The sequence below is a fragment of the Nicrophorus vespilloides genome, unplaced genomic scaffold (genome assembly GCF_001412225.1).
Source record: "Nicrophorus vespilloides isolate i.1.1-1 unplaced genomic scaffold, Nicve_v1.0, whole genome shotgun sequence".
Taxonomy (NCBI): domain Eukaryota; kingdom Metazoa; phylum Arthropoda; class Insecta; order Coleoptera; family Silphidae; genus Nicrophorus; species Nicrophorus vespilloides.
Window position 1 is genome coordinate 19455 of NW_017095955.1, and position 27263 is coordinate 46717.

General features: G+C 29.1%; 1 protein-coding gene across 1 annotated transcript in view; it reads right to left on the bottom strand.

The window, feature by feature from the left end:
* Nucleotides 1-3767: 3767 nt before the first annotated feature.
* LOC108568987 overlaps nucleotides 3768-27263 on the bottom strand; it is a 37191-nt gene continuing 13695 nt past the window's right edge. Inside the window, exons 3-6 of the mRNA XM_017930344.1 lie at nucleotides 12140-12281; nucleotides 10408-10619; nucleotides 10173-10312; nucleotides 3768-4286 (exon numbers count right to left, since the gene is read on the bottom strand). Of these exons, the coding sequence (XP_017785833.1) occupies nucleotides 3963-4286; nucleotides 10173-10312; nucleotides 10408-10619; nucleotides 12140-12281 (818 nt within the window). The 3' untranslated portion in view covers nucleotides 3768-3962. The remainder of the gene's footprint in view (nucleotides 4287-10172; nucleotides 10313-10407; nucleotides 10620-12139; nucleotides 12282-27263) is intronic.

Consider the following 27263-nt stretch of genomic DNA (forward strand, 5'->3'; position numbering starts at 1 on the left):
AAACTAACTATGTGATTAATAATTTTTTTTTCAAGTTTATCTTCTATGAACAAATCACACTTTGGTTGTTTTATCTCCATTTTGATAAGTTTTTTTTTGTGATGCTTATTTTTATTGGTTTATTCAAATTGAGTATCGAATCAAATAAATTGGGCTCGTTTTGAGATGTGTGATGTAATTATTATATTAGAATCAAGTTGAATCGTTTGGAGGTTTCAAATTGGCGTTTGTTTCTTACTTCTTACATACTGATACTACATTACTTAAACTATTATTTTCTTAATACTATCTTAAAACTTAATAAGTCAGTTCGACACACCAAATAAAAATTTCAACCAAATTAAATATGTGTGAATAAAAATAAATAAATTCTTCAAAAACATACAAAATATATAGATAATAATTTGATTAGTGAGAAGAATGCAATTTATTTTGAGAAAGAATAAAGTCAAAATTTTCTTCCTTCGTTAATGGCAAGTACGTACTGTCGAATTTTGCAAAAGGTTGATAATCAAGTGATAGAAGATACTTAGAAAATGATATAGAGAAGTTTTCTACTGTCTTCTGCTCTTTGGAAAATAATTCAAATTTGTTAACAAAACCGTCTACGCCTGGGAAGCAATCAAACTGTGAGTTTTTAACTTTACATGTGAACAGTTCTAACTTGTTTTGCCTTTGGTTTGCTCATTGTATGTTTAAATTTAAAACGTTTACATTTTCAAATTGAAAAATGTTAATTTCAGCCACCAATAATTTCATTTCATTTTCATAAATTCAAATTCAGAAGTTTTGATATCGAAGAAAGATATTATTTCAATTTGCAAAGAAATAAATCGTGCGATTTTTTCCTTTCGAAAGCCATACCATTTCTGTATGAAGCATGGAACACTTAAAATCAGAATCGATTGTTGCAAAAAGACTGTAATGTAAGGAATTAGAATTTATGTATCGACACGAATACTTCGCGGTCATGCAACGATCGGTGCAAACGCTAACACAAGTTTGCCATCCCTCTCAAGACCACGTTTCGATTTACAAGGTTAAAGACCTCTTCTTCTGTTGATATCTCCTTTAATTCACAGCAGAATATAATATTACCACCTTTGATCATTCTTAAAAAGGAAATTAGTTGAGATTTGTTGCAGATGTCCGTACTTTCATCGATTTATAAGGTCTACAAGTGTTCGAGTTCATTGTTTGCTTTAATAACTTAAGGAGCCGAAGGTGTCTAAATGAATATACAGTGGAACCTCGCTTAGAAAGTTTAATCCGTTCCAAAATTTCCGGATTTTTACTCGTATATTGAAACATATTAGAAAATACACATAATATGTGTACAAAAGTTTTAAAAATTATGTAGCAGGCGCACAATCCGGGACTTCTCTTCTCATCCTTATGCTAAACGTCGCTCTTTAAGCAAGTCATTTTTCTTACAATTCATTTTGCTTGTTAAGCAGAATGCTCGTTATGCGAGGTGCTCGTTAAACGAGGTTCCACTGTACTTTTAAATTTTTCGAGGGACACCTAGAATATCTCGCAACACGCAGTTGAACAGTCACTGATACAAGTAGTACTTTAATAATCATTTCAAAATACAAAATTTGGTTACAATTTTAAGTCCAGTTGAAACATTTCTAATAAATGTTGTATACAAAGATTATATATAGATTCTTTCCTAAGCCGAAATACTTTCAAAGCAGGAATGTAATGATTAATTTAAATGTAATTTTTCATAATTCATTTTCTGTAGTATTTTTTTTTAAGTAAATCACAATTTTAAGTAATTCACAATTAATATTTGAATTCTTCATTTTTTCTAAAATTTTTGTTTACATAGTTTTTCAAAATCATTTAAAAAGTATTATAGATAAAATAATTACTTTTCATAATCGTTTTCTTTGGTAGTTTTAGATAATATGTTTTGTTTTTAAAATGAATATTAGTACTAATGATAGTAAATATTTCATATTTTTATTTCTATTTCTATAGCTTTATTTAAAATTGAATATTTATTTAAAAAAATGGAAATACAAATTAAAGTAAAATTACTTTTTGATTACAACTACCAACAAATATATTGCAGACAATTAAAAAAAATGCACGTGAAACTCTGCATCAAATATATTGATTTTCAGGTTTAATTGCTTTTTTATTGAACCACACAGTATTTCAATACAAAGTTTGTCTCTCATTTTAAATATTCAAAGGGAACAAAATCGCTTTCAAACAATCCCCAACAAAGTAAGTTGAAGTCAAGAGGATCTTACGTTTTACATGTATATTTATACACATCATTCGTTCACAGCTGAACAGAATCGAACTGGAAATCCGAGTTCATGTTTCATTCAGGAAGGTTTTAATCGAGGGGGAGTAAAAACTGTGTTTCACTCGATCTCCGTTTTGAGGTTTTGTTTCATTAAATTTTACAAAAAAAAAGAGTTTTTCTTTCTACATCGCTTGGACCCTTGTTACGCTTGTTTTTTTTGTATTATTGCTCATTGTTCTATTGCGCAACATTGTGCATTTCATTGGGACAATTGTTGAAGGAAAAACAAACAAAAATGAACATATTTCTTTTGTTGATTTCATCCATTAGTTATTTATAGTTTCCATTCAATTTAACCTTTCAACAACACAATTGGACAATTGATACACTATATAGCTTGCGTTTGTATAACACAATATACTAATCATTTAAATGTACTAAATAATGCTAGTGGACACAGGTTCAAATCCTGGTCAAGCAAGGCCCTTTGTGAGCCCTCTCGGTGCTTGCAGCAATAGGGCCATCGTTCATCACGGATGAACCTTCAGCCAAGTCGATGGACAATGACAGTCTTAAGGATAGCAGCAGATTCACAGTTAAAGGAAATAGTGAAATCGCAGAGCGTCAATATACTAAAATATTTACAGTATCCAACAAAACGGACCTAAGTACAGTAATAACTCGCATAATGCGGCTTCGATCAGTGCGGATTCACTTTAGTAACGTTTGAAAATTTCAAAAGAAACTAAACTTTAATTAAGAAGTAATATAAATAAACTCACACAAATTTATTGTATTTTTGCTTTTATTTGAGTTAGTTCGGTTTCAAACTATCCGAGATATCGGCAAAATTGATTATCCGTACTATTCGAGGTCTTTCCGCACACTAAACATGAAAATTCATCTTATATTCGTATATTCAGATTTTGTACAACAATCGATTTTGTGTATGTTGCTATGCCAAAGCTATGGAAAATAATCCCAGATTCAAGGTAAAAGTAACATTTGTCGTTTCTTATTTTGGAACGCAACAATACAAAAAATAAAAATGTAACTGATAAATGCATGCATTCTGGAAGCAACAAATCCGGATGAATAATAAATCAAATGGAAAGTGGATGGATGAAGATAAATGTAGTATTAGAAAATATCCAAAAAAAATGCTTGAGAGAGGAATAAGGAGATTCAACCTCCTTTCCGCCTCTCCTCACGTGTCGCCGCGCCCTTAGATCTTCCGGTGTTTCGATATTGAAGGGACTTTTAATATATTGATGTCGCGCCGGATGCCGAAGACAATTTATTATTATTACAGGTGCAGGGGGTGAAGTTGAGAAGAAAAGAAGGCGCCGTCTGTGATATAAGTTTTTAATCTTTCCATAAAACACAAAGATCAGGTTAAGAATATACTCGCCTTATACAAAATAATGTTACATCTAAATTACGATGAGATCAAGAAAAAGAAAAAAGAAGTAACTGAAAACGCGTTTAAAGAAAATATTGATATTGTAAAACGCGTTTTTCTGTTGATTTTTTTTTCGTTCTCCTTAAACTCATCGGGTAAACTTAATTTGAACTTGATATTTGTTAATTAAGTGTATATATTGATAGACTAGATTAGCACTAAACACTAATTTAAATACTTTTTTCTTTCGTATTTACAAATAAACAAAGTAAACTTGATATGGTTTGGTGGTGTTCAGTTGAAGGTGATCGCGAAAAGGGCGATGGGCAGAAGGAATGGTGCAAGCACTGGCCTGTTCTGGTTCGACTTCTTGCGTGGCTGCGGTCGCGGCGGTGGAATTGGGGTCGTCGTCGCAGCGTGCCTTGTCGTCAGAACGACTCCGGTGGTTTGTGGTTGCCATGGGATACCGGGTAACTTGGCTTCGCATCGGACTTCCACTTTGGAGGCTGTGGCCATCTTCTTGTCGACGGTGAAATTCAACGTCAAAGATTTGGAAACCGATCCGAGTTCGTCGTCGACGTGGGCAGTCTTCATTTCGCCGACGCTCTTTGATGGCGCCTGCAACAGATGTAATATCCAGATGGAAAAGTTGCAAACAACTATTTTTCATAATACTAATGGAAATTAATTCAATCTTCTATATATTTTGATAAATTATAAATGTTGAAAATCAAACTTATAACGTTTAAATGTTATATGGAGAAATAATCTTAAATTTGGAAGCAATATAATATAAGAATTCAATAATTAAATTACTTCTTATTGTAATTTTACTACAACATTTTAAAATATTTACACAAGGTATCTATAATTATTTTAAATATTTATTCTAGAAAACTTTATATTATGATATACAGGTTGCAACTTTCAGAAATCGTGAAATATCCAAATCTCCATGATCAGCTTTTAAAGCAACAATTACAGCATGTCTTTTCATTTTTTTAGTCATATGGGAGACTGCCATTACTTCAAAACTACTAACCTGAAAGGTATTAGAATGCAGTAGAACCATGAAAAAGGATGTCCTCAAATTCCTTATACATTCTGTATCTTAGCATCAATCTTATATATGTTGCATAAGTCCAGACTGGTGATTTAATTTAACTACACTCACACTATAAGTAAAATGAAACATACGTATTTTTCAGCTATACCAGAGGTGGCCAACCACTTGATTGTAAACAGTTGTATATAAAAATTGATTATACTTCATTTCAATCCATCAGTAGTTATCAATTATTAACGAAATTGATTATGTAATTGTGGAAAATATTTAACATTTTTCATGTAGATCGATCGATATTAAAAACAAACAAGTTGGCCATTCCTGAAAGATACCAATTATTGTTGGTTATAATGGAGATTAATGACATTGACACTGAACTGTCAGCTGTAATATCTGTCAAATGTACTAATAGGTTGTATATATTTGCAGGGCCATCTTATAATTTAGGTATAGTGTCTAGAGCCCACGGTGTTTTGTGGAGCCAACGAGATTTTGGAGCCCACAAAAAATAAAGATTAAATCTTTTTAACTCAACCTCTTCGTCATGTATATCAGTATTTCTTAAACTTTTTGGTCCGTACTTGAAAAATTTAAAGGACCCCCGAAGAATGGGTATGTGTAGAAAAACATAAATTGAGAATCGATGACCTATCGATTATATATATTTATTTTTTTCTTATTATTTCTGTATACGTTTTGTAGTAGGACTGATGCAATAAACATTATTATTTACATTATACTTTTTTATATTACCACATGTTATCTTAAATTCACGTATCGTGGCTCGAGGAATTTGTGTTCTTATCCCAGACTCTGGATATTCCATAATATATAAGGATATATGTTAAATAATTTACGTAGGGCAGAAAGACTTATGGTCAATAGAACTTTGCTATTTTTTGAAATAAAAATACACGATTTGATATTAAATTGAATCAATTAATCTTTAAATATATATAAAAAAAAAATCATATTCCTATATCATAAATATATCATAAATTAAAAGATAAGAAAATTTAAGCACAAATTATTTAATCGTTTTATTCCATGTATAATAATACCTGAATTAAATCCATCTGAAAATCGCATAAGAATGTGTTAAGTACAAAATTCTTGGAATCGTCACTTTTAATTAGAATGTAGTATATAAAAGTATGATACAAGGTAATAAATTACTTTAAAATTATGATGAGTGTTAATGAAAACAATTTGAAACAGTAATTGCAGATCTGCAGGGTATAGTTAAACTGATTCATGGGGAACAATGCTACCTAAATAATTTTACAATTATCAACATTCTTTGACAACGAACTGCAAACAGCCAGCACTCGAGCTGAAGTAGGTAGAACTACGGCTTCGCAGAGGTGTCCAGGGAGGATTCCGATTAAAGATTAAACCGCCGACATGGACGAAGCACTCGAATGAAAAGGGGGGTCGGTTCGGTTGGTCAGGCCAATGGTCCGCATCCTGATGTCTTCCTAGCAGCAGCAACGACTGCAGCTCCCTCCATCTCCAAGGGAACTTAATTAATCAGCTGCCTAATTAAATTAAAGACGCCGCATTCACTCCAAACTACACATATATACACATATAGTATATATATATGTAGTGTACATGCTACGGCTCTAGAAGGAAATACAACAATCCAACAACTTATATTCTACGTGATGTCTGCAAAACACGAGACACGAAGAAAAAAATAAATAAAGTAAATAATTTCAAGTCTCATCGCAACTTAGGAATATATATTATCTAATTGTAATATATTACATACACTTAATGAGAAGAAAACATTTAAGAGTGTTTATATTTGTTAACTCTTATTTTATTTATTAATACGTTTCTTTTACTGAAATAGAAGTTAAATGATATTAATTTTTCTATTAATAATTAGTACAATTAAATATAGTTGCTCTTATAAACTTGTATTATTAATTGAAATGTTTTTATTTGCTACAGCAATGTAAAACTTTTATAGAATACACAAAAACTGTATTTGTAACTGTAAAAATTTGATAGCTTACATACCTTCATTCAACGTAATTATAGTCTACTTGAGTAGAAAACATACTACATTTTACTTGATTCCTTCAAATCTATTACTTCTTGCAAAGAAAGCACGTATCTGATTACGTTATATACTTATACTTTCCGCTGTATTCCCATAAATTTTATGTATTTGCAAGAGGACATTAGAGTTATGAAAACATCGAAATCCCGACAGTATCAAAATTTGTATAATTTGGTTGTATTCTAGAAATAAAAAATCCAGCGTAGAATTGTTCAAATGATCTATACTATACATATATAAAGTATACAGTTATGAATTTAGAACAAAAACTCCTCTCGGTTTCTCTCCTTCATCATAAAATATGCACGCGCACAAATTTTATCACTGCCTTTTTGTGGCATTATTTGCGCAATTATTTCACACACATTCATTTTTGCAAAACTTGATGAGTCTAATGGTTACTTAACTAGATAGTTCTAATTTAGTGTAGGCATAAAATACAGGTTTTCCTCTAAACAATAGAATATCGATGTTTTTTTTATCAATTCATTTGTTTTACGACTATATCTTATACTAAAAGATACTGTCGGGATTTCACATGTCGGGATTTTGATCCTAACCTGAAAAAAGTTGCTGTGAATAACTTTGTATAACTCTACTATAACAAATAACAGTTTTAATAATATTGAAAAACACCGCTAAATAAGACAGAAAATACTAAAAATGAAAGTAATGTTTAAATAACTTACTAATTTTTATTTTTGTATACAAAAAAAAAAACGTTTTGTTAATCAATTAATCAAATACTATTGAAATAAAATGAAATAATTAAATCATTAATAATTCGAAAAATAAATTTACTAGTATTGTGTTTTGTGTTATATAATATTGAGTTTAAATATAGTCTTCAAATTATTGAATCAAATATTATTATTTAATTTTTTTTAAATTTACTACAAACTTTACCTTTATATCTAGAATTTAAGAAATTTTATATATAAATATTGACAATATAAAAGTTTAAAAATTATATTCTTATTGATAAGAAATAATACAAGATGTTATAAAACAATGATGTATGCATCTAAAACGATTTACGTGTACTAAAATATTTTTTTTGTAATTTATAGCATATTTTTTCAGTACATAAAATATTGCCTCTCGTATCTTTTGCTTAATCTTCCTATTAGTATTTATAAAACTATTACTTACTGACACTGCTTCTTAATGATGCTAACATTTCATTATTTTATTTTACGTACAATTTTTTATATATTCTTCTCTCTTTTGCGATTAGAGAATTTTATGTGAACACGGTGTGAATTATGTGCGCATAAAATAGTCAGAAATACGTTATGTATGCTAGGTGTATCAGATTTGATCCAGATAGCTCGTAGATTTTGTTAATAAAAAAAGTGTGTGTTGACCATTGTATGGATGGGCGAGTTGGACGTTTCATCGTTTTCTGTCGCAGATGTGCATGTGCAACATTATTCAAACGGGTGATAGGTTACGATAGGATTCGAAAGAAGAATATATAAACTGTACCAACCAAAAATATGAATCTATTTACATTTTATTATATATGAGCCATTTATTTTGAAAGTGACCTAAATCCATTTATTTTTAAATTGAGATATTTTAGAGTTTGTTTTTCAATAATATTAAATACAGTGGAACCTAACTTAACGAGCATAATTCGTTGCAACATTTCCGGATTTTTAGTGAAATATTTTTCCCCACATAAACTAATGTAATATACGATTTCCATCTTTGCGAGTCATTTTTCTTACAATTTATTTTGCTCGTTGTGCGAGGTTCTACTGTATACGTATATGTATCTAAAAGAGTTAAATTTACAATTTCTATTAATATAATAGCAAACATATATTTGTTTTCTTACCACAAATGGAGCTAAGCCATCTTAAAAATTAATAATTCGATTTATAATAAAATTTGAAAGAGCTCAAATCCATTAGATATAGTTTAAAATTGAAATAGAAAACAGTAGAAACTCGCTTAAGCACGTCGCAAATATATACATCCGCCTAAACACTTAATGTTTAGTGAAAGTTAAGTACAATTGTTTAAATACATTCTTCGGAAAAGTACTTCTTTCCTTACTAAATATTGTAACCCATTATGTTAATTCCCTACTATAAAATAGGATGTTTCTGTAATACAAAGTTAGTCTTACAGGTTAATTCTACCGAGTCTCATTAAGTACTAGTCCCTAGTCCTAGTTAGACTCATAAAAACCCTAGTAATAAACCTAGAACCTATGCTTATTAAAAACTTGAATCTAGACTAAGAAATTGTTAATAAACTTATAGTGAATAATAAAGCGTTTATTATTGTATATACTACAACTTATAGCATTACTTCATTAGGACTCCACAATGACATAACTACGATATATTCCACAGTGTCCAGAGATATTTCAATCCCAGGACACGACAATATGTTCATCATGTCCTTGTAATTCGTATTATGATGTTGTAATTCGTCTTATATGTTTACAAATTTAAGTAATTTTTTTAAATTTTCTTGGTCTTCTCCGACGTGGTAATAAATTCAGTATTTATCCATTAATAATTGTTATCTTAGGAAACTTTATAAGGTTCCTTTCTTAATTAGAATTCTTTATTTTTTTAAAAACTGCGTCTTCCAAAAGTCTTGTTCATGTCAAATCCTCTTGTATCAATCATTTGCTTTAGAATAAAGTAATAAAATAATTAAAGTTACCTTCATCACTGTCTTCAGAAATTTGGGAATCCAGTTTTGGACATTATCAATAATGAAGTAGACTTAGATCACTTTCAAAATAATGTTTTTAATTATTGAACTAAGTGTGAAAATTTATGTGATTAAAATAATCATATACAGTGGAACCTCGCTTTTCGCTTTGACTATACGAGTATTTCACTATACAAATAAAAATCCGGAAATTTTGTAACAGATTATACTCGTTAAGCGAGATTCCATTGTAGCTAACATCAAATTATAAAAATTGCTGCTACATCAAAAAAATGAATAATGGACTTACCTAGACCAGTTTCAAAATAAACGGCTCATATTATTTACATTCAATACAGCATAAACCAAATCAGACTGATGATAACCGGAGATTTAAAACGCCTGGATATGATTTCATAACTAACTTTGTTAGCTAATAAAGTAATGTAATTATATAGTAATCTATTTAAATGTATTGTATTTCACGGATCTGTCATATTGAATTATATGTCAAGTAGTTTAAGGAGATGGGAGATGTGAAACAAAAAAAAAAATAGGTGCCGCTGCGTAAACGTATTAAATATAAAATAATTTGGAAACACAACAAAGAGTGGGAAAATTGCATTAGCACTGATAAAAGGCTCGATGTTCAGGGTACACAAGCTGCCAAATAATGATATGCAAATTTTACCTCGTTAGTGTTGATGTACCAGGAAAGGATCGGAGCAGGATCGGAGACGTCGGAGACGCAGTTGGCCGTGATTTGTTCGCCTTCCACGTATTTCTCGTCGATCCGTAGACCCTCGATTCGCAATTCTTTGTTGGGCAGAGCTGCAACGTTCGGAAGTCGTTAGGTCCGCACATCATTTCCGCACAAACTGAACGTTGACGTTCTTTTTATTTTTTTTAGACGTGTACACACGTACCTGCCACTATGATGTTTCCCGTCTCCGAGACGGATTTGAAGGATGGACCCTCGCTCGTCACCTCGCACCGGTAAGAACCGCCGCTATGCGCCTTCGACAGCTGATGGAGACTCACGTAACAGTTCTTCAGGTTGCACTGATCGACGCCTTTGAGGACGTGCACACCGGCCACCTCAAAGGATATGTACGGCGGTGTCCTTTTCGGTTCGTACCTGAATTCAAAAGAATAAATGCTTTTAAGGAAAACATATTTCGAGTGCATCCACACTACGATCCATATTAAATATAAACCAACATCATACGTCAATATTTGACTTAAGTTAATATTTCAGTTTACAATTCAATTAACTGACATCGGATTTCATGACTATAAATTAATAACAACTAGAAATAACTCGCATAGTACGGCTTTGATCAGTCAATACTCTTTTTGTGCGGTTTATTTCTATTTTATTTACTTCCTCGATTAGTCCGGTTTTAAACGGGATGTTGACAGAACCAATTACCCGAACTATGCGGCAATACCCCTGTACTTATGCTTATAATGACAGCTGTTTCAGATGACTGACTCCATGACAACCAATGTTTATGATAAGTAAAGAATTGGATTGGATGAGTAAAGGTATTTAAGTATATCTTTACTAATTGGATCATCCACATTATGCCTAATATTAGATAAGAACTCGTTCTACACATATAGAAATATCATTAATGATTTGAGATTATCCAGTGTATAGAAAAAATAAGCGTTCAAGCAAACTTTATAGAAATTATTGTTAATATATAAGAAATAGAAACTTTGAAAATTCTTTCCATTAAACGTATATTTGATTAAGTGAACCTGATATTTAAATCTAGTTAGAATTAAAATCATTTATGTATAAAAAATAATTCAGTTTAATAAATTTTTAGAATCTATTTTTAATTCGCTCAATTAAAATTTAGTTTATTTTAAAAATCGGCATTTATCGAAACCGCACTATGCGAAGCTTTGTTGTATTTCTATAAGTTTTATAACTTTTTTCATAGTTACGATATTTTACGAAGTAATTAGACTGAACCTTTAAAAATATTATACTAAAGTGTAATTAATTACACAATTACATATATATTTCATTTTTTTCACTTAATTTATAAAATATATTTGACTTATTTTTTTTATTAAAGTGTATTTATAGATAAACTGTGTATTTTAAATTAGTGCATTTGCATATTGGGAAATATTGTGTTTAATAATTAATTATATAAATAACATCAATGAACAAAATTAATATTTTGATTACAATTATTACATGTTTTGTTTTTTTAATTAATTTAAAATTGATTATTCGTGTTATAACGCATTCTACAGCGTTTCGCTTATCGCGCCGTTTCTCTTTCATTAATTATTTATATTTAAATATAAAAATTCGCAGGTTTTATACAGATTTTCATTACAAAATAAACAGACTATAGAATCTATATTATTTAGTATAAGTAATTTATCAAAATAATTGATGAATCTGATGCGTGACCGTGTTTTAATATTGCCGCTTTGTTAACTGTGGAATAGTGGATAAATAACAAAATTAAAAAAAAAACGAAGCGCAAAAGGTTGACAGAGAACATATCGAATGCGATTTGTCCAAGCAAAATAGTTTACAGCGACGGGGATAATTAATTCAAAACTTTCAAAACGGGTTCAGGGAGCGTTTTGTTTCAGGGGGGCGCTGCGCAATGTTTCAGCGCTCACCTGAAAAATTCGTTGTTGTCCTTGTACCACTTGATGTCCTTCAGGATATCCTTCTCCATATCGAAATGGCACTCCAGATCCACGTTGCCCCTCACATCCGCTACTTCAGGGAACTTTATGCTCTTCAGGCTTAAGCATTCACCTGCAATGAGAGGACAAACAATGGTTTTGTTTTACATAAGATTTCATACAATACTATGAATAAATCTTTTAGAAAATTTGTAGAAAAAAAAGAAGAGAAGAATAGTTGTTTTTAGAAACGCGTGCATGCGCCGGGAATATTTATTTTATCTTTTCATATTTAATCATTGACCTGCAATGATAAATTAACAAAGGTTTTTTTTCAATTAGTGTCGGGTGGATGCGCCGGGATTTATAAATTTTTGTTTAGCCCATTTTTCTCCAACAAAGAAAAAAAACATTGATTTTATTTTAGGAAACCCTTTCATAATAACTAAGCACCAAAAAAAAACTATAGCACACATTTTTTTTCAAAAACACAAAAATTCGATATAATTCGGTATTTTTTTCTATGTATGTTTACAAAGTACATTGTAATCTCCAATTGAGTTTAGTTTTGGCCAGATGATAGTTGTTACAATTTCCATGCGTTCGTAATGGTTAGATCAAACATATAGGTAACAAGTACCCACAATCAATTCTTGCCAAGAATATAGAAATAGAATCATGGTGACTGAATGATCACTTAGATCAACTCCTTCCGTTCTCTTGTTCTAATTTTGAATGCACAACAAGTAAATCATTGATTATATCAAATTGAAAATAAAAAGTACCTCTCGATTTTTTTGATTGTAGATTGTAACAGACTCTTCGACATTCTATTCTCTCTGTTGCCATAAATTCCCTTTCGGTCACAGTTTTCATCAAGTACAGAGCAGATGTTTTACTTTTATGGTTATATAATAGAATTCTACAGATTAAAAAATTATTATACAACGATAAGTTTTAACTATTTATCAGTAGATTGCAGAAAATTCAATAAATATCTGGTTGAGTCCAGTGGGTCAAACTTTTCAGATTTAAGCAATCACTTGAAATAAGAGTACAAAGTATAATGTGCGCTTTATATAAGATCTCCGATGATATAAGTTTTGTTTTAATTAAATCTATTAGAAAGTACATAAAAAAGAAAATGAGTTATTATTCAAATCAGATGGATGTACAAAATGAAGAGGAACAAAATTGAACGTTTAATTTAAACTACTTATAATCGTTAATTGAATGCTATATTCATATCATGAGACATAAATCTTATCAAATGCGCTGTCAGGAGATAAGAAATAACAAACGGCTGTAACTAATATAGTAACATAAATTTGATTAACTTGATATACGTAACAGAACAATATATAATCTTTAATAATTGATACAAATATTAGAAGATAAATAAATTGTAGTTGTATCAATGTTTAAGTCATGTGGATGCGCCGAGTATGTTGAGAGCATAAGTAGAAAGATAATACATAAAACGTTGATTTTATATAAGAGATGGAAAACTTTTGAGATGGAAGATACAAACCTCTTCCTCACAATATTTTAATATTATTTGAGATTCACAAATACATTTGTTTTTTTAAATAAACTTTTGAGACAGAAGAGCAAATCTTGAGGAAGAATAATGTAAACCATATTTCAGAACCATATTTTGTTATATATTTTTATTATTATTTTATTATGTAGTTAATCAGTTTATTTGTATCTATTCGCTGGTGACATTAAATGGATACAATTTCCCGCAGGATATTTACCATTATTACGATTACGATTATGAAAATTAATAATTATTTATTGAAATCTACATACTAAATCTAGTGATTTATAATGCTTAAGCATATTTGTAATTATTAATACAGAGATATATTAATGTCAGATATAAAATTAAACTTTAATTGATACTATAAGTTTAAGGCTGTTTTTACACAATATGGCATATATTAAATAAATGACGTAGAGTTTGGTAGTATAAGATCTAATTTACCTAAATATGTCGATTTGTTTAAGTTGGTACACGTGCGGCACAATAATATATAAAAAATTTAACATGTAATAATTTTTAAGTTATGATCAAAAATAGAAAAAATAAAAGAAAACGTTCATTTTGTGCTGGTTATAGTTTAATCAATATCTACATTATGCGCAATGGGAAACATAAAAGTATTCGGGTATATAAGAATAAATATTTTCCTGACGGTTATAACTAAATATAGTGACATAAAATTGTTGGTACGTTGGTACCCGTAATAACACAATAAAGTAAACCCTTGTATAACGCAGTAGTGTCATAATGTAATTACGTAAGAATCTAAAGTTTAGATGAAAATGTATTGGTAGAAAACAATATGGATAAAGAATGAATTAATAATTAGAATAATGTACAAAGAGCACTTGGGTAAATAATTTGGATTAGGTTTCCGTTTGAAGTGGTTTGAATTAATCTGATGAATATTTTACAACACAGTTTATACAATTTAGTGAAAAAAAAAACTAAAAATAATAGTTTAATCAATACGTAAATCATGTAGATTTTTGTATAAACTGAGTGTATCTTCACGTGTCTTCAATGATGCTTATATATAATGATTTGACACATAAATTTCATTGTTCGAGGATCTGAGAAAATAAATTCCGTTAACGTAAATAACTGTAATCTATTATAATTGACATAGTTATAATAAATTTAAGGAAATAAATAAGCAGCAAGGATGTACTTAATACGTTATTCCACGTTTTCGTCTGTGTCACAAAATCCGACACGAAGGTCTCTTGTTCGTTTCCTTGGAAATCAAATAACAAAAACCTAGGGAGAGTTTAGATCAATTTATACTTAATGGACTGTAAACAAAATAAAATAATTAAATTTTCTATGTTTAAAAATATTGGTGCGTATGTGAAATAAAAGGAAAATAGTAATAAAAAATGATTTATACGGATCTTTTGTATTAATGATTTGTAAATGTTATGAACAGTAGATAAATAGATTGTTATAATTAAATCTATTAAATAGTTCTAAATAGTGTAAAAAATTGCATATGTTTTAAATTATGACAGTATATTCGTCAAAATGACGTATTTTAAATGTCAATTTTCTAGGTTATGTTTAAATTTAATTATGACATTTAGTCACTTTTATGACTAATTAATATTTCGTTTTAAGGTTATATTAAGATGATTTCTGTCAAACATGTTATTCATTTTCGCAAATGTATCAATAATTTAATAGATAATGATCGAAAATGTGAATGTATTATGATTTAAATGTATGAATTATGTTGAGATTAGGGACATTTTTTTTGTTCCCGGGAAATCTGAAATAAATTTTCAAGTAAATTTCTAAATCACGGAATTAAAAAAAAACAATTAGGCTACATTGTATAAAATAATGTTTGGTTAGTTTATGTTACGTAAATGTATATTAGATTAGGTTAGGTTTGGTTGTACTAGATTAGGTTGTGCTAGGTAAGTTTATTTAATGATTAAGTTAGAGTTAATCTTTCGTATTTTTCAAAGTTACTTAGCTAAATCCTGTACTAAAATCTTAACCATTTAATGGAACATCGACGTGGAATGTGGATGGAGTTTGGGGTTGAGGATGAAGCAGAACGGAGATCGGCATTACTGGTAATTAGCGTAAGGCATGAGCCGTGTTTCTGTTTAATCGTATCTCGGAGAAGGGGACGAATCGCTCTCTCTATGCAGAGCTTAAAAGCTTGCTGCAGGTCTTCGTCGACACCAACGACAGAACCGAAAATCTAATTGAAAACTTTGTCAGTTTTGTCCCATCTCTACGCAGAGGACTTGGAGGAACTCTGCGAGATCCATAAATAAACAATGCGAAAGGCGACGACAAAAATCTTACTCCGACGACTTAGTTCTAATTTGATCAAGCTTAAATATTTGCGTTCACGGCTCGTGCTTTGCTGGCCCTCGAAACAATTTATTTAAAATGATTGTACACGCACACACACAGTTTGCCACAGCCAATTTTGGAATTAATATATTTGACGAATAAAACTCATTCCATTTAATTAAATAAGTTTCACCTGCTGAGTTGGAGAACGAGCGACGAGATGCGAACTTCTAAACTTCTAATGTTACATAATTAACTTATTATTTATGGCGTTACTTAGGTACTTATACAAATTGAGTTCTATTCGTAATGCGAAGGATGTATACCATTATTTCGCAATGTCATACGTTTTCATAAAATTAAACACTGTATCGATTTTCAGCGAAACGTGTATAATCACATTTCAGAACGAGCAAATTCATCGTACTCCTTGCCAAAATCATTCGTTGAATATTCAAAGTTGTCTAAATTGCAACCAGAATTTTAAGTGTTACCCAGAGTTTTCTTTAAAATATTTAAGAGAATCTATTCGTTTCTTATATAATAAATTATTTATTCTTATTACAACCTATCAATAGTTTTTAGTAATTAGAATTATTCATATTTATTTATTGTATTTTTTGTTTATTTTCATATTTTGTTTCCTACATAGATTTTAATTAAATACGTGCAATTCTCAATTATAGTTATAAAAATATAAGAAGTTAATAACCAAATTACGATATAAAATGTTTATACAATAAATGTTTTTTCAAGTATATATCTAAATATAAATATGACATATTATCTGTTATTTTTATGAATCACAAATATTTAGTTTGAAGGTTATAGTAAAATGATTCATTTCCGTAAATTAATAAATTATGAGCAAAAATGAGAATATTCATTATTTTTTAGGTTTGATTATCATAAGTTATTCAAATTCATGATTTAATTAACTATCAAATTTATTAGTTTTTTCGACCAAAACTGATTAGTCTTTCTGTCCAGACTATTTTTTTTATTAGATATCAGTTATTTTTATGAATTTATAAGATTTTGTTTTCATTTACGTTAATATTATTAGTATTTTGTCTTTAATTTATATAATCAAATAAATTAATCTTATGAATAAATATCATTTTTTCAGATAATGTTCAAATCTGACAAATAAATGTCAATTTTATCACCTTACGTAAATATTAATTCCGCGTTTCTTTATATTGCGTTTATGTAACAGAGGATAAATGTTAATAAGGTAATGTCAAATGTCAAATCTGACATATTAATTGTCAATTTTGTGTATTCATATAATTGCGAAATACTTGAGATTCTAATGACAATTTTCAATTCTGTCTAATCTTAATGTAACATAATAACTGTCAATTTTGTGTTTTCGTTAGACATTGAACAATGTGATGAATTCATAACATTGCATTTATAATACATACTAGACATTCTAATGATAGTTTTCAATTTTGTCTAATCTAAATGTTAGACATTGAACAATTTGATGAATTTGTAACATTGCGTTTATATATACAGACATGCTAGAGATTCAAAGGTAAGTTTTCAGTTTTATTTAATCAAAACGTCTAATCTCTAATCTAATCTCAATGTCTAACGATTGAGTATTCATAACATTCATAAAATTAATCATGTTTTCTACACTTTTTTAAATTAATGTTTCCGAAGATCTAAAATATTAAGATGATTTAAATTCATTATCATTTTACATAAATCAAAATTACTTGACTTAGATATATTCATTTGACAGATGTAAAAGTTTACTTTTATATATAAATTTGACACACACACACATTGCATAAATTTCATTTAAAATAAAAGCTAATTAGATTATCTGAACTAAGCCGTTTTTTTAAATTTTTTGTTCGGGAATAGATTTGTTTGAGAAGCCAGAGTGTCCCAAAAATAACTGATATTTTAAATTTATTTAAGATGACTCAAATTAATCATGTTTTCTACACTTTTTGAACATTGATGTTTCCGAAGATCTAAAATATAAAGATGATTTAAATTCTTTATCATTTTACATAAATCAAATTAATTAAAATTACTAAAATTAATTAAAATTAAAATTATTTGTCAGATGTCAATTTTTGAAAATTACTTTTATATCCAAATTTGACACACACACATTGCATTCATGTAATTGTTATTAAATTGAGGTTAAAGCTTGGGTGACGTTGACATGAGTTTAAGTATGAGATAACTGTATCTTTATTGTAATTTTGAGGTCATGGAATATTAGAGAAAACCGTTGCACCACGAGAGGCAATCGTATCTGCATGTACGAAACAGCTTTGCGTCGCGACGTTTATGAAACGCGAGGAATCCGCTTTGATGTAAAATGCTTATATATATATATAAATTTGTGACTAAGTTGCTGCTCGCAAATTTATACCCAAATTGCTTGTGCTCAGTCAATTATGCACATAAATTGGACCTGGGATTTGTCACGACTCGAAACGAGAATTATATTTATTTCAAAATAACGACTCGTTGAGAAATAATTCGATTTAATTAGTTCCACGTTACACAATATATTTTATTTATACCTTTTTTTAAATTTTTGATCAGCATTTTTTTCCTCCGCTCACTGCATTTTTATCAAATCTAATTATCGACGATCCTGAAGCTCCGAACGTAATCAGCATTCTAAAGCGGTGTAAAGTTTTCTACTTTTTTTTATTTCTTCATCTACTTGCTTCTTCTTCGTCTATGGCTCTCGGATTCCTGGGAAATTACAGATCACCGTGGACCAGGACGGACTGCTTAATGACTTCCATCTGCCCTGAAAAACACTCCTATATTGCCTTTTTTTTTCAGTTGTTTTTTTCGCTTCTCTGCTTCACCGGTTTTGTTTGTCGAGCTCGTTCACAGTTTGACCGAAAGAGGCATTAATTAAATGCAACTTTTTAAACAACAGAAAGGTGAAAAGGCCGAGCATTAACAAAAAAAATCTGCAGTATTTTATAACGCAATTTGAATATTGTATTTCCAATTAGAATCTCCGACTAACTATGACCTTATCTGAGCTATAATTTAAACTGTAACTTAAATACGATTCTCCTGTTCGTATCATTAACGAGTATTTACGCACACACATACAAAAAGAAGGGAGAGAAGGTTGACTGGAATCTCTCCGAAGTGGATAAATTATTACAGTAAATTAGTTTTCGGTGGATTCGACCCTGGAAAACAAAGCCCGCCGATAATGCGGTTTGTCCTGGAAAACGGAATGAGATCTCCTTTTTTTATTCTGTTCTTGTTGCCTCCCAAATGTATTTTGCGTCTAATCACGTTTTTTTTTTGTATGTTTTCTACCCTTAAATGCTCGGGGAATGGTTGTTCTTTGGAAGTCGATGAATATGAAGGCGTATTGCGAAACTTTTAGAGGAAAACTCATTTTATTGTACTTCTGCAGTCTGCACCTTTTATGCATTATCGATCTCAACGTTTTTCAACATCCGGCACATCTTAATGAAGAACAAACCATAGTTTACTCGTTACCTAATTATCTCATCAACATTCGATTTAATGTTATGAAGTTACTAATTAAGAAAAGCTATAGTTTACACGATATTACATAATTATTTCATTTATATTCAATTTAACTTTAAATAAATCCAATTTTTCATTTTTTCTTAAATTTTAATGTATTTTATGCACGTTTTAATTAAGAAAAGAACATACTTTACTCGGTATTACATAATTATTTCATCTACATTCTATATAAATTTGTATCAAAACTTTTCAATAATATTTCATTATTTTAAACCGTATTTCATGCAGGTTTCAATTAAAAAAACAAACATAATTTACTCGATATTTGAATTCACATTTCAACGTTTTCCGTAAAGGTTTACTTTCATATCCGTTTTAATCAATATCCAAGCATAGTATACAAGTTATTACGCAACGATTTTTATCTATTTTTAATTTAATTTCATGTCACGTTTCATTTTATTATTGTTTTTTTTTATACATTTGCAACAAAACCAATATAGACAGGCCGTAACTCATTTTCACATTTAGTTTGTTTTTATATTACCTGCAGGAATGTAATAAATATGAGTACATTTGCTATTAAAAAAATGTTGTTTCATTTAAATTCACTTCAACTTCCATCGAATAACAAACAAATATTTAACGCAGTTATTACTAACTATAAATATTCATTTTTATGTACCTGATATTTGGTTGAAACTAGTTGAAATAAAATTTTATGAAAAAATAGTATAGAAAAGTATATCTATCAATATGAGAAAATTCTATTAAGAAGTTTGTTTTATCTTGTAGACAAAAATAACTTAATAGCTTTTAGAAACTAATTATGTTTCAGATATACTAAATATATACATACACTCTTTAGCAGTTTTCGAGAAATTTCATTCGCAGTTTTGAACTAATAGGTTGAAAGATTATAACATCATTTTCAAATTATTAAACCAACACATTAATGGTAGATACATTACATTTAAATGCAAATAATAATTATTTCTCTTATAAGGGAAATTTATACAATTTCATGAGATATATTAAAAAAAAACTAATTACATTGTCTGAACTGAACCGTTTCTTTAAATTTTTTGTTCGGGAATAGATTTGTTTGAAAAGCCAGAGTGTCCCAAAAAGAACTGATATTTTAAATTTACCGCTTGTTTTTGCGTCATAACCAAAGTAAAGTTTTTTATATGCTGACATTAGAATACATAAGATTTTTCTTTTTCTATCACAGCTTATGATTTCAACCTAAGTACAAAATAATTCAACCTAATTAACAAATTTATAAAAACAAAGAGCAGTTGATAATTGAAAATTAATTAAATCAATGTCAATTAGAACAATTATTGAAAGAACGTCTTAACCTTAATGTTTATTAACGACAGTATACGAAAATCTCTACTCTGGTTTTACCACGAATGATTTGGCGGCAAATTTAAAATGTCAGTTCTTTTTGGGACACCCTTTAGATGCTACTTACTAAGCAAAAATCTGTTCGGATGTATGTAAAATTTGTGTTTGAAAATCTATTTGTTAAATACAAAATTACTTAAATATACAATAATTCAACGTAATTAACAAGTTTATGAAAACAAAGAGCAGTTGATAATTGAAAAATTAATTAAATCAATGTTAATAAGAACAATTATTGAGATATACAGTAAAAATTATAACTGGACGTCAGGTTACGTCCACTGTGACTAATGCGTTTTTAAATAGAAAAAATTCATGACATTTTTCGAGCACGAAATTTTAAAGTTTTATAAAGAGAGAGAAAAACAATTAAAGACAGTTATAAAATGCGTTTGCAGTATGCACGCGGCAGCGCAAATCAAATCAAGCCTTTGCACAAGCCTTTCCGCCCAGTTCGCATCAAACAACAATAAAAAAACAAGCACTCATTCCAGAAGAGACGCCGAATGCAGTAATAATAATAAACATTTTTTTGAATTTCTATTTTTTTTAATATCTTTCCGCGTCCCGTGCATTAATATTATTATAAAATATTTTCATTTTGCGAAAGGCCGCCCAGTTCCGAGCGCGAAACTTTTCCCATCAAAAAAGCAAGCGCAAAAATGATTTGCGCTCCAAACAAAAAAAAAACTAAATAAAAATAAAACAAGCAAAAATAATAATAATGAAAAAAAAAGAAAACGAAAAATATAACAGCAGCAACAAAACTTCAACAGTTTTATTTTGTTGGGGGATGATACAATGAAAAAAAGGGAAACTAAATTAAATTAAAGTAAAACAGTCGGGTGTCATTTCGGAATAAAGCGGATTTAGTTCGGTCGTCCGAAAAGAATGAAAACAACAACAACAACAACATCAGGAGTAACAAACAAGAAGAAAAAAAACTCGTATGAAGAGTAGACTGGAGGACATGCATGCATTTGAATATGTTAATTTGGAATGGTGGAGGCAAACAGAATAGATTATATAGAAAAAAAATGTTGAAGAGAAAAGGTTAATCCAGTTTTAGAAAATTATGCATGTACAGAGTGGCGGAGGCGCGAGCGATTTCAATCCGGATTTAGGAGAGGAACGCGTGTCCCGGAATATATCCGTAAACGCTGTTTATCGATGCCTGGAATTAATTCGCCTCCGGATGGTAGAGGCGTATCTGCGGATGGAAGGTGTGGAGGTGTATGTGTCTACGGAAGTGTGTTATATCTCCTCTGAAGATGATTCTGGCATTATGATCACGAACAAAGGGCCGCAGCTTCTGTGCGGAATATCTCGAATTAAATACTGCATCCCGACGGGATTTACAGATCGCAGCAGCAGCTCCACGGGATTCCTTCCTCTCGGTGTGCTCCGCATTTCCGTACCAAAACGGTAATGTTAAAAGTGATGTCTCTAAACGAATCGAATACAAATATTTTCAATTAAGATTAAGATGATGGAAAAAGTAAAAGGAAGAATAAGTAAGAGGACGAATGAGTGAGTGAGGAATTGGATGAAGATGCCGTCTGCCTGTTTCCGGTTTCCATCCGCGGGATCGGGATTGTTATATTATTCGAGGTGGAAATGATGCGGATGGGTGGCATTGTTTGCATTGCCTGAATTGACAAAGTTTTCGGTCCGGGTCTAAATGGCATATGCGGCGCCCAAACTAATCAGAAACTATTATTAATTAAGGACGGGCTAAGTCTGCGAAGCATTCAGCATTACCTTACGTAACGTAACGAGCAAACAAAAGAAGCGCAGATATCTCTGCATAAATGTTGCAATAATCCCGAGTGCATTAACTAATGAAAAATTCGCGTAAAAGCGCATTTTTGCAACGGAAATAACAAATACGGGCTCCTCGGACGAGACAATTGAAATCTGCCATTTGTTTTCGTTCTGTCATGTGTCAAAAGTAATTACACGAAAGCCGTTTACTGTGTATTGCGATCAACAAGAAAAAACGTGCATGAAATGAGACTACAAAATAGAGTTAGAGTGCAAAAGGAAACTGCAGGAAATAGAGTACACGATTAAAGGTAAGTCTATAAATTTCGTAAACGAAATATAATAATTTAGTGGATAGTTTTGATAACCACAATATAGTACAACTAAAGAAATAAAAATTCCCTAAATAGGGATATTTTTTTTATTAATATAAGTCTACAAATGAAAAGTTTGCTAATGAAATTTTGATTAAAGGTAATTCCATTAAATCATAAAGAGATCTGATTTTCCAACTTAAATTAAAAAAAAATCAACGTATCTATTGCACTAGCCAGATGAAGGGAATAATAATAAAAAAAAATCATAATACCTCGTTTAACGAGTTTAATCCGATAGTGAAATACTCTTATAGTGAAATATATTCAAAAATACACACATATTATGTACACGAGTTTTAAAAATGATGTAGCATACGCGCAATCCGGGACTTCTCTTCTCATCGTCACTCGTTATGCGAAACGTCGCTCGTTAAGCGAGTCATTTTTCTTACAATTGATTTTGCTCGTTAAGCGAAATGCTCATTTTGCGAGGTGCTCGTTAAGCGAGGTTCCACTGTACATATTTTATATATTTATTTCGAAAAAAAGCAGATATCAATTTTGATACTTAGGCATTAAGACCATACATATGTCGCACTTACTGTTAATGTACTTAGGTATCAAATTTGAAACTTAGGGCATTTAAGGGTTAAATGTTGAGTTTCAACGTACATGTGATAAGTTGTTTTTGTTAGATTAGTTTTCTATTGTGTTTTGTTACATAATAATTAAGTTGAACAGAATCAATAATATTTTTGCTAATATGGTAACTAAATGAACAATTACCTTAAATTATTTATATAATAGCAATTTTTTTAAATTATGTCACGTTATAAAAGGAAAGTCGATATATTGAAACTTTGATTACAGATATGTATTTTCAATCATAAACAGTATCAATTGAATTTTACACAAAAAATAAATGGGTTTAATCTTGGTAACTAAATTTTGCACTTAAATTTTGAAACCAAAATGAATTTTATGGTTAATTGAATAAGTAAAGAAATCTTCATACAGTTTTAATAAGTTATTAAAGCTACATTTTTTTGATGGCCTAATTAAGATTGTAAACACAATTACTATTGTGTTACTATTATTTGGAAATGTTAAATTTTGTTTTTTTTTATTAATTATTATTATCTTTTGCTTGTGTTTGAAAAATAATTTTGTTTTAAATTTACTAAAACATTCAACTTATTGCCAGAGATGTTGGCAAATTGTGAATAAATAATAAAAGTTAAAAAAAAGTTTACTAAAAAAATATTACAAAATGTTTAACTTCTATATTTTTATTAAATTGGATTCATGTAATAAAAACATAATAATCAAAATTGAATTACATAAATCTGTCATTAAAATTCCATTTTTTCATTCCATTATTTTACATAACTCTAATGTTTTCTTAAAAATAATTTAATTCCAAATTAATACTAAATAAATTATAAACATAACAAAATAATTACTAAATTACTGTAAATAATGAAATTGAAAATCCTAATTGATAGATCAAATATAGTTTTTTTTTTGCATATATTTCGATTTGAGTTCTATATTCAATTATGTTGATGAAGTGAAAATTTAAATATTCGCTTTATATAACTGATATATATGTTAAATAAATAATTGTTTATCTCAGAGAAAAAGCCGGCGGGTCCTTTTATATATGTATATTTGTTTTTTTTTTGACGTATAATAAATTTTATTCATTTATGTACTAATTACTTATTCGCGATTCAATTTGAAAATATATTATTTTATTATTGGATTTCAACAGAAATTGTTTATTATTATATTATTTATATTACATTAATAAATACATTTTCTTAATAACTATAATTAGGGAATCAATTTTACTTAACGTAATAAATATCTTGATTTTAATCGTTTTTGCAAATTTGTAATTTCACCATTTTACTGAAGCGTTAATTTTTTACTTAAGAAATTGTAAGCTACTTTTTTATACAACTTTACATAATAATTTATGGAGTTTATAAGTGTACTTTCGCTGTACTCTAAAACGTAGCAAACTAATTAATCTTACCTCTACTACTTAGGATAATATTATAAGCAACTTTGCAAATAATTAGGATGATAATCTACAAAAATTTAAATATTCAAAAAACTATATTAAATAAATTTTCATGTAATTTGTCTCAAATAAAACAATATCTCGCATAGTGCCGGATATCGCCAATATAGTGCACTATTTGAAACCGGACTAATTGAGGTTTTTCGTTTGCATAATGCGGTTTATAAGTATAAACCGCATAAAAAGAGGCTAGACTGTATATTGAAAAACGAAAGTATATTCAAACCGTACTATAGTGAATCCGCACTTATCGAATCCGTATTAAGTGAGGTATTGATGTATTTATCTATGAACATTTTGAGTGTTGTAATGCCTATATAAATAGCTATAGTCTACACAATTTGGAAACATCAATATTTTATGTATGCGTTTTATGTAATAGAAGTGTTTTAAAATGTAATGATGTGTCGTCATCTTCATCAATATGCAAATAGATTTTGCACAAATTTCGCTTAGTAATACAAAGCTGCATACATCATAAAATATGTATACGTTAACTGCATTTCCAAAGCATTTTAATCATATCACAAACATTTGAATTTTACAATTAAAATTTGTGCAAATTAACATATTAACTATGTTTTCGATTGAAAATACATAATGAATAATTTCAATCTTATAATTATTATGTTTATAATTAGACAAGTAAATATTTCTGTAAATAGAGATTTTTAAGTAGTTGGATTACATTTAGTTACTTAATATTTAATGAATACTTCAAGTATACAACAATACCTCGCATAGTGCGGGTAATCGCGGTTAATATACCGCACTGTTTGAAGCTGGACTAATCGAGGACTTTAAAACCGGACACAAATAAAGTGCACAAAAATAGGCTTGACTGTATAAATTGAAAAAGAACAATAATTTAGAATGTAGTTAGAATTTTTATTTTCATTTTACTCAATTAAAATTTAGTTTCTTTTGATATGTTTAAATCGTACTATAGTGAAATCGCAATGATCGAATCCGCACAATGTGAGGTAATATTAATAATAATAAATAACACAAATACATTAGAAATAATTTAAAATAAAAGAAATAATATTTTTTATTATAAGACGAAAGAATTTGAGCATTTACTAACGGTTTTTTTTGTAATTTGAATTGAGTCAAGTTATAATCTCTTTTTGATCCATGCTGATATGAATGCGTGGAAAAGCTTCTTATTATGTTATTTGAAAATATTTTATGGTTTCATCTGAAAAGTTTAGAAAGATGTTAATCCATGCATGGCTTTTCGTGTGGAATACGCCTTTCAAATGAGCTTCATTAACGGAACAAACTTTGAAGCTTAATTCCAGTTGGAAATATTATTTGTCTACATACAAATGATAAGCATATTTATAAAATTTATATTTTTTTTTTAAATATTTACGAGGCTTAACTTCTTCTTGTAATTGATCGATTTAATATTTATTTATATATTCGTGAACATATTGACTATATTTGTATTCATTATTATAATATTCAATTTTTTTAAATTTAATTATTGATTAGTATTTTCATTTAAGTAACTTAATAATTAAGTACAAATCTGTAGAGAGCATTTGTCTATTAATTGAAGTAATTTTTTTTCTTAATTTTCTTTTGGTAAAGATGCAAAGATGTTTCATAAAATTTTTGATGAACTCTAATATGTAACAATACATAAACGTGTGCTTATTATTGTCCTTTTTGATTTTGCTTTTGATACTTTTTGATCTGAGCAATTTGTTATACAAACTGTATAACATTACTTATTAACTGTATACATTTGTTATACTTCATCGAAAATATAGTAATTTTAGAATGTTCTTTAAATTTGTTGTAAAACTGAATGAATTGCAACAAAAAGTAATACATTTATTTGTAATATTTTAAACTCATTATTTGACCCCTTGACATATTTTAGAAATTAATTGCCATTATAAATTGAAATACAAGTTTACAACCATACTTGGCATAGTGCGGATAATTGCTTCCCAGGACTGTTTGAAACTGGACTAATCGAAGAACTTAATATATACGAAATTATACGAATGTAATTCATTTTAATTTTTCTCAATTAAAATTTAGTTTGTTTTGAAATATATTTGATATTTTTGTAAATCAATTTATTAGCATTTAATAAACTGTGCAATAATTACAAACGAAGACCTTTCAAATGCACTTTTACAAATTAAT